The sequence below is a fragment of the Esox lucius genome, chromosome 7 (assembly GCF_011004845.1).
Source record: "Esox lucius isolate fEsoLuc1 chromosome 7, fEsoLuc1.pri, whole genome shotgun sequence".
Taxonomy (NCBI): domain Eukaryota; kingdom Metazoa; phylum Chordata; class Actinopteri; order Esociformes; family Esocidae; genus Esox; species Esox lucius.
In genome coordinates, this window is record NC_047575.1 from 25,441,622 (window position 1) to 25,454,463 (window position 12,842).

At 39.3% G+C, this 12,842-nt stretch overlaps 2 protein-coding genes across 4 annotated transcripts in view; one reads left to right on the forward strand and one right to left on the reverse strand.

Annotated features, from left to right (window-relative positions):
- The window catches only part of slc22a21 (solute carrier family 22 member 21), a 47,395-nt gene that overhangs the window by 26,807 nt on the left and 7,746 nt on the right, over positions 1-12,842 (reverse strand). The window lies entirely within an intron of this gene.
- On the forward strand, positions 118-11,065 carry slc22a4 (solute carrier family 22 member 4). Of its 3 annotated transcripts, none has more exons than XM_010900863.4 (10): positions 118-1,177; positions 2,561-2,664; positions 2,755-2,909; positions 5,547-5,718; positions 8,519-8,645; positions 9,055-9,155; positions 9,262-9,476; positions 9,559-9,741; positions 9,959-10,094; positions 10,176-11,065. In XM_010900863.4, exons 1-10 carry the CDS (start codon positions 785-787, stop codon positions 10,237-10,239), a joined length of 1,650 nt encoding a protein of 549 aa, XP_010899165.1. In that variant the 5' UTR covers positions 118-784; the 3' UTR covers positions 10,240-11,065. The 3 variants fall into 3 exon arrangements, with proteins under 3 accessions (XP_010899165.1, XP_010899166.1, XP_010899167.1); XM_010900864.4 differs by having other exon boundaries at positions 9,995-10,094; XM_010900865.4 differs by lacking the exon at positions 10,176-11,065 and having other exon boundaries at positions 9,559-9,776; positions 9,959-10,048.

Consider the following 12,842-nt stretch of genomic DNA (forward strand, 5'->3'; position numbering starts at 1 on the left):
AAACGTTTATAATTCAAATATCCAGCTGTATTTCTCAAATCGGTCAATCAAACTATATCATACAATGCTCTGATCACGCCTCTCACTCATACCAATTTATTAAGTGAGTTTCCTGCGCTCAAATTCCTGCGCTCTGTCTGGCCAATTATGTTCAAAATACATGTAATTGAAACGGAAACCTCTCAAACATGACGAAAATGCCCCTTTAAATGTATGTCCCTTTTCGCCTATTTAAGTATGTCATGAAGACCAATGTTCTCCTTGCTGCCTATTTCCATTTGAATATAATTATTGATTGGTAAGGACACACATTTAGGCTTGCTTTGTAGAAGTTACAACCAGTACCCCAATCAATCCCCTTCTAAACTGTCCTTTATAAAGATAGGAGAGCCACAGATAATTTGTCCCAGTGGGAACCTTCATCCCACGTTAATTATTGTCTTTAGACTTAGATTCACTAATGGTCAAGTTTCAATACTTCAACATAATTCAGAGCAGACCGGTAATGATTAACTTTCACTTCCAATGGCCTTTCAATACATTACTTATACACTGCGAGGTAATGATGCAATGATATATTGTTACTTAAATGCCTTCAAAACAAGAGGCTCATAAAAACAGGAGAGCTCTGCTGTTAACAGTCGGTGTCAGATAATGACATAAATGCTGTCCAACAAAACTACAATAGCCACCCGGTGCAACTGAAGTGTACAGGCAAAAGTAAAATCCGAAGTGAAGAATTTACAGAACTGGACCTTAAAGGTTAACTGAACACTACAACAACATGAGAGATTACGATGGAATCACATCTTTTTTGGGAACATGGGGACCCTTTCAACTGACATTGTTTTTGGCATTGGCTGTCAGCATCCTGCCCAACGGGTTTACAGGTATCTATATAGTGTTTGTAGGTGACACACCACCTCATGAGTGCATTATTCCAGTTAAGTATAATATCAGCGAGATGTGGAGAAACGTGACCATACCCATGGAGACACTGAATGGTGTGTTACAGCGTAGTTCTTGCTCAAGGCTCAAACTGGAGACAGTTAGAAACTACTCCACCCTAAATATCCTTCCCGATGTGGATGTCAACGTGAGTGAAATAGAACTGGAGGGCTGCTTGGATGGTTGGACATACAGCAAAGAGGTCTACCAGTCCACAATTGTCACTGAGGTGAGATGTCTATTGCTAACAGTGTTGGGTAGGTTAGCTTTTACATGTAAACCATTACAGTCATAAGATACCTGTCCACATTTGTTAGCAGTAACCTTACTTTTATATTACTGATAGTCAGTAACGTCATCTAATTTGAATTACTTTTATATTAATTTCATACTAAGAGGCAATAGAAGACAAATTAGAATATAACCAATTGAACACCTTTAGCATGATGAATCAACGTTACAGTTTAAATAGCTGGCAAAAACGCATTTTACCTCATGGGATATGTACAGTGCCTTTGGAAAGTATTTCTACACCAGTTCAATGTTTTACTCCACAACTACCAACATTGTCAAAACGACGCACAAACCCCAGGCACTTGAATGCACGTTCGCCATCGTGAACACCGACACTCATAAGTTTACTCGTGCGAATGTAACCTGCGATTATTAGTGCCACCAGCGAAGGATTTTCAAAACGCAGATTAAAGAAACAAATTGATTTACACCTGCACTCTAAGCATAAAATCAATGTCGTCAGCAGTCATTATCGCACATTTCGGAGAACCAGAGCAAGCAAAATCACATGGCTTAACGGTACTGAGTTGAGGTAGCTGCATCAAATGCAAATCATCATCCTTTGGCAGGGAGCTTTCCGGCACACATTTTCTCCTCAAAAATCGTTGTTTTATCTTGAAGGCAGCGCTATGTAACAGCTTGCTGACACAAAGTTCCCTACGCTTCTTAACAAGTTATATCTGAAAAATATAAAACACCAATGTGTATTGTTCTGAGAAAGATGCGTCGATAGTAGAAAAATGAATCACATTTTGTGAGGGTCGGCTAAAATTATCCTAGGAATAATGATTTTACCAACAATATTTTTTGAAAATGTAACTAGCGCTTCATTGGTCACTAACCTGGTAATGCGCACATGATCACCCACCTTTGCTTACATATGATCACAGACTCAACAGAGGCGTGCAACCGATATTTGGTTTCAAATAACAACGTTTTAACAATATTAAATATAAAAATCAAACATACAACGTGCGCCCATTATTTCACGCGCCTATTCTTTTTCAATTAAGTAATCCAATAAGTAATACTTTTCTAGATTTCTCGTAATTCGTTACTCCCCAAATCTGATGCAAATCGCTGCATACATTATTATGTAACAACAAGGAACTATGTAATTGGTATATAACAGACTGAAAGTTAAATATATAAATGATGAACTTAAATGCATGCACAAACACTTTGGATTGTCTTCAAGAATATATGAATTTTAAATATTTACCATAGATCTGATGTCAACTGCACAAATAACAAAAAATTGGATTCATTGTAGTAATTACTGATAGGTTTGTGATGCTATCATATATATATTTTACAGTGGGACCTGGTGTGTGATAATGCATACAAAGTTCCTTTGACTACATCAGTCCATTACGTGGGTGCACTGGTGGGGACGAGCATCTCTGGGCAGATGTCTGACAGGTCTGTACTGTATAATGTTATACTGTGAACCTCAGCGCTGAAGGAGAATCATGTCACACATGTGATCTTACATTGTCTCCCAACATATAGGTTTGGAAGAAAGCCAGCTCTCTTTGCTATGATGATTATTCAGACAGTGGCAATGTTTGCTCAGATATTCTCTCCAAACTGGGAGGCTTTCACTATTTTGTTCTTCTTTGCTGGCGCTGGATCAATCTCCAACTATGTCATAGCATACGTTCTTGGTAAGTTGAAAATAAGCATACCATGAATACACAGCAAAGCTGTGTTCAAAGTACAATTCAGATACATTTTCCTATAAAAGACAACTAACTAAATTAAAACCCATGCCTTTAGCTCTGGTATTTGAAAATGTTATTTGAAATGTGTGACACATGAGAGTCCCAAAAGTGTTTATGTAGATCCTCTGTAGATTATAAACTGACCAACAGTAATATTTTACAGTTGTGCTCAAAAGTTTGCGTACCCTTGGAGAATTGGTAATATTTGTACCAATTGTAATTAAAACATGAGTGAGCAGGCAAAACACGTGTCTTATTTCTTATGGGATTCACAATCAACTGTAGGTCATAATAGAATGTCACATTCAAAACAAAACATGGCAAAAATGAACTGACCCCTGTTCAAAAGTCTGTACAGCCTTACTACTTTGTGTGTATTGCCCCCTGTAACATCAATGACAGCGTGCAGTCTTTTGTAATAGTTGTCTATGAGGCCCCGAATTCTTGCAGGTGGCATAGCTGCCTATTAGTCTTGACAGAATGCCTCCACGTCACACAAAGTCTTTGGTCGTCTTGCGTGAACCGCACGTTTGAGATCTCCCCAGAATGGCTTGATGATATTAAGGTCAGGGGACTGTGATGGCCACTCCTAACCTTCATCTTTTTCTGCTGTAACCACTGGAGGGTCAACTTGGCCTTGTGCTTAGGGTCATTGTCGTGCTGGAAAGTCCAAGAGCGTCCCATGCGCAGCTTTTGTGCAGAAGAATGCAAATTGTCTGCCAGTATTTTCTGATAACATGCTGCATTCATCTTGCCATCAAAGTATTGTCGTATTGTGCTCCTTAAAACAGCCACACTGTCTTTTTCCAGAGCAGCCTGTATTTCTCCTGAGGTTACCTGTGGGTTTTTCTTTGTATCTCAAACAATTCTTATGGCTGTTTTGGCTGAACTCTTTCTTGGTCTACCTGACCTTGGCTTGGTATCAACAGATGCCCGAATTTTCCATTCTTAATAAGTGATTGAACAGTACTGACTGGCATCTGCAATCCTTTTCCATCTTTATAAAGTTCTGTTACCTTGTTATACAGGTCTTTTGACAGTTCTTTACTTATCTCCATGGCTTAGTATCTAGTCTGCTCAGAGCATCCACGTGAGAGCTAACAAACTCATTGACTATTTATGCACTGACACTAATTGCAATTTAAAAAGCAATAGCTGCCCATTCGTCTTGGCAAAATGCCTGATATTAAGGTCAGGAGACTGATGGCCACTCCAGAACCTTCACCTTTTACTGCTGTAACCACTGCTTTCATGCAGAATAATGCAAATTGTCTGCCAGTATTTTTTGATAACATGCTGCAGTCATCTTGCCATCAATTTTCACAAGATTCCCTGTGCCTTTAGAGCTCACACACCCCCAAAACATCAGTGAGCCACCACCATGCTTCACAGTGGGGATGGTATTCTGTTCACTATAGGCCTTATTGACCCCTCGCCAAACATAGCACTTAAGTTTGTGACCATAAAGCTCTATTTTTGTCTAATCACTCCAAATTAAAGTGTCAGAAGCTGTGAGGCGTGTCAAAGTGTTGTTGGGCAAACTGTAACCAGGCTTTTTTGTAGCATTGGCGCAGTAAAAGCTTTTTTCTGGCAACTTGACAATGCAGATCATTTTAGTTCAAGTATCATCGTATTTTGCTCCTTGAAACAAGGAGGTAACATGAGGTTACCTGTAGGTTTTTCTTTGTATCCCGAACAATTCATTTGGCAGTTTTGGCTGAAATCTTTCTTGGTCTACCTGACTTTGGCTTGGTATCAAGAGATGCCCACTTCAAGAGATTCCACTTCTTAATATGTGATTGAACAGTATTGACTGGAATTTGCAAGGCTTTAGATATTTTTTTATAAATTTTTCCATATTGATAATGTTCCATTACCTTGTTACGCAGTTCTTTTTACAGTTCTTTTCTGCTCCCCATGTCTGTGTCTAGTCTGCTCAGTGCATCCACGTGAGAGCTAACAAACTCATTGAGTATTTATACACAGACACTAATTGCATATTAAAACGCCACAGGTGTGGTAAATTCACCGTTAATTGTCATTTTCACCAGTGTGTGTCACCTTGTGTGTCTGTTACAAGGCCAAACATTCAAGGTTATATCAACTTTTGTTCAGGGCCATTTGGGTGATTTCTGTTATTATGATTTAAAAAGGAGCCAAACAACTATGTGATAATAAATGGCTTCATATGATCACTATCCTTAAAAAAAAGACCATTATTTTCTAATTTAATGCCAACATTTCACAATTTCTGCCAGGGTATGCAAACTTATAAGCACAACTGTAACTATCTACTAACCCTAAACGTTATCCCAACCCAAACCTTAACTCTTACCCTAAACCTTATTCTAAACCTATCCCTAACCTTAGCAAGCAGTTGCTTATCAACAAAGTTTTTTGATAGTCTTACTATCTATAGAACCTCTAAACAAGGAGACTGAATATTTTAAAAGAAAGTTCAACCAAACCAAGTATTCTGAATACTGTATATAAGTTGGCATGTATTTCAACCCAGGTTTGATATTTACTATGTTTTGTACATTTGGTTAATTTATCCGATCTGGCGTATCTGGTTATTAGGGTCAGAAGTACTAAGTCCTGGAGCTCGTGTTGTGTTCTCTACTCTGGGAGTGTTCCTGAGCTCTGCGATTGGCTACATGTTAATGCCAGCTGTGGCATACTTCATCCGTGGTTGGAGGGGGTTGCTGGTTCCCATGGCATGCTCTGGACTCATATACATCCCCTTATGGTGGTAAGCACAATTTAACTTGGTCATGTTGTTCCAAATGTCTTCCTAACTTCTTGTTTCCAGCAGCGAACATCACCTAGCCACTATTAGGCATCAGCATCCACTGCCACTGGATATAGCCCCCCTCCCCTTTGTAGCCTCGTCAGAGACCCATCACAGAATTCCAAAAGTCCCTTTTAGCTTTTGCAATGTGTTCAAGATGCACTGCGTCAGCATTAGCGTTTTTCGCTTGATATCTGTTCAGCACCCCCCACTCAGCCATCATCTCCACCCCGTGATCAAAACATCGTCCCCTGGCTATGTCAGCATGCCAATCTCAGGAGTGCGTAGGTAACCTATAACCTATAACCTATCTATAAAATGGTTCAAGCACACAGTCTTGCTGGACCTGTTAAACTGAATGGTGCCTTGCATGTTATTGGGGCATTCTATCTGTTTAATCATCTTCAACTCCTGCGCAGTAAGTGGAAGGGCTTTGTAATGTCAGTTAAAGCTTTTGTGTGTAGAATACTGCCTCTAACGTTAACGAGACAATGACATGACAGTGACATGATTTGTCTACCCCACCACTTCCCCTACTGAATAAGACCGGAATAGTATTAGCTAGTCCATGGTGGTTTAGGGTCAGGAATACGGCTACTCTCTAAAGGGAGTATCAGGAGAGGAGAATACAAATCACTGCAAACTAATAGACGGCCAGGCGAGAGTTTAAATGGGGAATATCTCAGGCACAATATTTGAAAGATGAACTTAAAATATTAACTGCAGATGTCTTCTGGTCATTTATACTTGTACAAACCCAAATCCAAAAAAGTTGGGACACTGTACAAATTGTGAGTAAAAAAGGAATGGAATAATTTACAAATCTCATAAACCTATATTTAATTCACAATAGAATAGAGATAATATATCGAATGTTGAAAGTGAGACATTTTGTCATGCCAAAAAATGGCTCATTTTGGATTTCATGAGGGCTACACATTCCAAAAAAGTTGGGACAGGTAGGAATAAGAGGCCGGAAAGGTTAAATGTACAGATAAGGAACAGCTGGAGGACCAATTTACAACTTATTATGTCAATTGGCAACATGATTGGGTATAAAAAGAGCCTCTCAGAGTGGCAGTGTCTCTCAGAAGTCAAGATGGGCAGAGGATCACCAATTCCCCCAATGCTGCAGCGAAAAATAGTGGAGCAATATCAGAAAGGAGTTTCTCAGAGAAAAATTGCAAAGAGTTTGAAGTTATCATCATCATCTACAGTGCATAATATCATCCAAAGATTCAGAGAATCTGGAACAATCTCTGTGCGTAAGGGTTAAGGCTGGAAAACCATACTGGATGCCTATGATCTTCGGGCCCTCAGATGGCACTGCATCACATACAGGAATGATACAGTAATGGAAATCACAACATGGGCTCAGGAATACTTCCAGAAAACATTGTCGGTGAACACAATCCACCGTGCCATTCACAGTTGCCGGCTAAAACTCTATAGGTCAAAAAAGAAGCCGTATCTAAACAGGATCCAGAAGCGCAGGCGTTTTCTCTGGGCCAAGGATCATTTAAAATGGACTGTGGCAAAGTGGAAAAGTGTTCTGTGGTCAGACAAATCAAAATTTGAAGTTCATTTTGGAAAACTGGGATGCCATTTCATCCGGACTAAAGAGGACAAGGACAACCCAAGTTGTTATCAGCGCTCAGTTCAGAAGCCTGCATCTCTGATGGTATGGGGTTGCATGAGTGCGTGTGGCATGGGCAGCCTACACATCTGGAAAGGCACCATCAATACTGACAGTTATATCCAAGTTCTAGAACAACATATGCTCCCATCCAGACGTCCTCTCTTTCAGGGAAGACCTTGCATTTTCCAACATGACAATGCCAGACCACATACTGCATCAATTACAATGTCATGGCTGCATAGAAGAAGGATCCGGGTACTGAAATGGCCAGCCTGCAGTCCAGACCTTTCACCCATAGAAAACATTTGGTGCATCATAAAGAGGAAGGTGTGACAAAGAAGACCTAAGACCTTTGAGCAACTAGAAGCCTGTATTAGACAAGAATGGGACAACATTCCTATTCATAAACTTGAGCAACTTGTCTCCTCAGTCCCCAGACGTTTGCAGTCTGTTATAAAAAGAAGAGGGGATGCCACACAGTGGTAAACATGGCCTTGTCCCAACTTTTTTGAGATGTGCTGATGCCATGAAATTTAAAATCAACTTATTTTTCCCTTAAAGTGATACATTTTCTCAGATTAAACATCATCTATGTGGTGTTCTGAATAAAATATAGAAATTTTAAACTTCCACATCATTGCATTCTGTTTTTATTCACAATTGTACAGTGTCCCAACATTTTTGGAATCGAGTTTGTATTTATGCCAGTAGTACAGATGAAATTGTGTGTTTCCCTTGAACGGAGGCTGTGTAGATTGGTGTCTCTGCTGTCTGCACTTCTCATGGAAGTGTCCTTAGTTGATTTTTTACTCTGTGCCTGTGACTCTTTTTAGAGAGTGTCAATGAGGACCTTGCTTATGTTAATTTTAACTAACTATAAACGCTGAGATGTTTTGGAAGAGATTGCAAGCTCTCCTGTCTCCATTATTTTTGTACAAGTTTAGGATTTCGGCATTCTTCATGTCCACCATTTTTAGGGGTGCAGTGTCATTCCACATTAATTGAAGAACCATTGTGGTACATATGGTATACAGCCTTATATTCCACACATTTAAGCCAATCAGCATTCAGGGCTCAAATGTGAAGAATGTAGTTGATATAACTGTCTAATGATTGGTACAGGTTTATCCCAGAGTCTCCCAGATGGCTGCTCTCTCAAGGAAGAGTGGAGGAGGCTGAGGTCATACTGAGAGAAGCTGCCAGAAAGAACCGAGTCACGGCACCAGAGGTTATCTTTGAGGAGTCAGAGGTGAATTAATTATCCAGAGTTCCGAGGTGAATTAATAAAACACAGTTTAGCTTGTTATTTGAGAAACTTAACCTTTAAAGAGTGTATAGTGATAAAAACCCTATAGAGGCATGATAATGTCTTAGAGTCTCCAGTTGAAGTTGATACCTACAATACAATAAATCAAGTTGTTCTTCTGTTGGTAAAAAATGTGATAGACTAATGCATAACTTCCTGTTTTATTATTTAAAAGGTCGTTCATCAGAACACTTATCTTAATTTTTGCCACTGTTGAATAACTAATTTATGATAGTGTATCTTTTGGCTTATATAGCTGAAGGAGATACAGGGAATATAATACAAGGCCATTTGTTCTGCCATTTGTTCTGCAAATTATGTAACCTGATCATGACCAGCTACTTATCTCCAGGTTGAATATGCTCAAGCCATGAGGGACAAAAAATACAACATTCTGGATATCATTAATACCTGCAACATACTTTCAATTACAAGTCTGTGTTCCCTTCTATGGTGAGTCTCAGCATGTCAGCGTATTCACCCCCGTCTTCCTTCACAATTGACCTGAATAGCACATTGAATGTTTCAGACTCTATGTATTTGATATCCCTCTTTTCAGGATGATCATCACATGTGGCTACTTTGCCCTGATTCTAAACACCTCCAACCTCCACGGGAATCCTTATTTTAACTGCTTTCTGTCCGGGGCAGCAGAGGTGCCAGCCTACTTCATTGCCCTGCTTCTTCTAAGATCCTTTTCCAGACACTTGTGCCAGTCCTCCACTCTTTTCCTAGGAGGCACTGTTATTCTCTCTATTAGCATGGTCCCAAAAGGTAAAATAAATTGGCATGTATTCTCATTTATAGTCGTTCATAGTCATCACCTTATTTGAAACTGGTTGCCTCTCTGTTTCAGATCTCCCAGGAGTGGCCATCTTCCTGGAGATGGTGGGGAAGTTCGGCATCACTGCAGCGTTCTGCGTGGTGTATGCCGTCACATCGGAGCTCTTCCCCACCGTGGTGAGGAACATGGCCATGGGGACGTGTTCCATGGCAGCACGTGTCGGGACTATTATCTCCCCCTTCATCATCTACCTGGGTAACACCAATCAATCAGATAATCAGATACAGTAGGTAATCAATACATTTCACTAGTGGATCATCCCCTACCTGGTTATGACGGGGCTCATTGTCCCTATCTATGTTCAGTAGATAATGACAAACGTTGCAATCCACAATGCCACTCATTGTTCATTTGGTATGCTGCTGTTTAGAGCCCTCCTTTTATATCAGAAGTGTTCTATTTTATTTCTTAGGAAATTACAACAAGTATCTGCCGTACATATTGATAGGTAGCCTGGCAATATTTGGTGGTCTGTTCTGCCTCATTTTACCTGAGAGTTACGGGAGGGTTTTGCCAGAGACCATCCCACAGATGCAGCATATCAGAGGGTGAGTTTGCCTGTCCAAATCACCTTTCATCTATACTACAATCCATCCATTGTATTAAACTTGTTTATGTCTTTTCTACAGGTGTAAATGCGACACAGACCAAGACAACAAAAAAAAAGATTTTCATGAAGAATCTAGATTGTAAATATTTTAAAGTGTATTGTGTATTATCCCCTAATAGACCCTTGGTTCATATCAACAGATTGTTATAGTTATTAAAAACGTAATTGGTATAAATGGATGCTTGTTTGTTTGTTTGTTTGTTTGTTTGTTTGTTTGTTTGTTTGTTGTAGAATAATGATAAACAAAATCCTATTGCTGCCTAGATTCTCAGTATTGCAGTGCTATGCTGCTTGTGTATCTGTGACATTATTGAAATATGTACAGAAAAAAATTAAGGCAAATCAACTCGTGTTGAATGTTAAAGCATAAGCACAGGCGTTTTAGTTTCACTTCAGTTCAATAAACAATGATCCTGAAGTGTCATTAAGCAAATTTTTCCAATCATATTTGTCAATAAGTATGTTAAAAACATCTGAAGACAGAATCTCTCCTGGAAACACTTTCACTAGCCGTACGGAATGGGCGTATATCCAAACAAGGATCTTGCCATTGTTCAGCTGACATTGTTTCTTGAACTTTTCCATCAAACATCAAACATCTTGTGATGTTCTTTAACTTTAGGTTGCCTGCTGAGTGTAAACTGTTGAAATTAGAATGAGGACAAAAGACAAGTGGTAAGAACTAATTTGCATGTGCAAAGTTTGAGGAGCTTCCAGAAATGTCAAGAGCTGACTTCTTACGACTGGTTAAAATCATTTTATATCGTAACTTCTCTGTAATGGCCTTTTACCTGTCACCATTACAAAGTTCTTTACTTGTATGGACACACTCCGAAACAGGCCTTTTCATGCAGTGCAAGGTGTGGATGGAGGACCACCAGATCAAGACCCTGTCAAGGCCAGCCCAATCTCCAGACCTGAACCCCATTTAAAACCTCTGGAATTTGATCAAGAGGAAGATGGATGGTCACAAGCCATCAAACAAAGCCAAACTACCTGCATTTTTTTTCCAGGAGTGGCATAAATTCACCCAACAACAATGTGACAGACTGGTCATGCTAAGACACATGAAAGCTGTGATATCTGATCTCTTCCTAAGTTAAAACATTAGTATTTTATTGTTGAAAAATGACTACATATTTGTTTTCTTTGTAATTCATCACTTGTTGGTCTTACATGCCCCTCTGGTTTACAATACACTAGCATCACAAGTGGACCACTGTGTGCGTACACATTAACGAACATCCCTCTACATCCCCTGGGTCTCATTGAAGAACTTGACCTTGCATGTTTTCTTTAATAGCTATATTTCTTTGTCCTTCTTGCAGTTGCTATCCACGCTCAACACATTCAGATTTGTCATGGCTATTTGTATTATTTTTTGTATATGGTAGCTATTTGATGCCAATAGATTTGGCCTTTTGGCCTTGATGTAGGTGTGGTGAATGTGAAGATCCCCCAAATCGTAATGGAGGAGACACCTGTGCCATTGGAAATCTGATGTACAGAAAGTACAATGGCCAGTAGAGTTGGTTGGGTGTCCAGCTTGAATGTTAAATAAGATGTTTGCGTAGTTGTGCTTATTGTCAATAAATGTTTTTTAGAATTTTAAAACGTGAATGTTTTTTAGAATTCTCTAGGCCTAATTTATGCAAATGTATATAATAATTGTTTTCACACATTAAACAACTGTAAATTGCGATGGCTAAACATGTGAAACAAAGTTGATTGAAGATCGAGGGCATATGAATAATAATGGTTAACGTTTGTAACGTAAAGCATGAATGGATCTGGAAGAGACTTAGCGGAAATTACGTCATTGTTTACTAAGAGGTGGTGTCTAGCGAAATGTGGTCTACAGCTGGATACTATAGAATCTTACGGCAGAGAAATACATTTTGTTCTTATTGCTAGTTACGCAGACTGTGTGCAGGAGTTCTTTTGTTACAATTGAATATGTACATAATCTGCTATAGATGGCTCCAATACAGTACTGAAAAAGGAATGTTTTGTCTTTCCTATCTCCGGTAAAACAGTCGACACAACACTGGTGTGCTGGGATTAGTGGTAAATCTGATTAGTCTAAAATGTATTGATGAAGAATGGAACTGGACTGACTTTGAAGGTAAGAACTAAATATGAAGTTCTTATCTTCATATGTAGTTGATTGGAAGTGATGAGTAATTTATCTTACAAAAGAAATTTAAAAAGGCCACATCTAAAATGGGTGTATATCCATTTTTATGTGAAGGTAAAACAGCAACAAAAGTTTTTTATTTGTAAGAGAAATTTGCACACTTGGAATTACTTTTGTATTTTATTAAATTCCGTCCATTTTTGATCCATGAACAAAATTAAAGCAACCGGAAGTCAGGGGAGAGGCATCTTTATTCAGCATGAGGCTACGATGTTCCATAGTTCCATAGTTCTTTCATTTTTCTCTCCAGTAATTACAGAGGCAACACAGTCTTTTATGCCACGACACATAGGAGGTGGTCAGTGGTCATAACCAACCAATACACAGTCCAATACCCTCCAATAAGAAAGGTCTATCCTATGGTATGTTCCAACCTATGGTCAATGGGCCTATCCATAGAGCCCATGTCTTTCCCATAGGCAACTCCTAGCAATAGGTTTTGCAAGATGTAAGGACAGGATGTGTGGGGCCCATCAGTAACAGGCATCA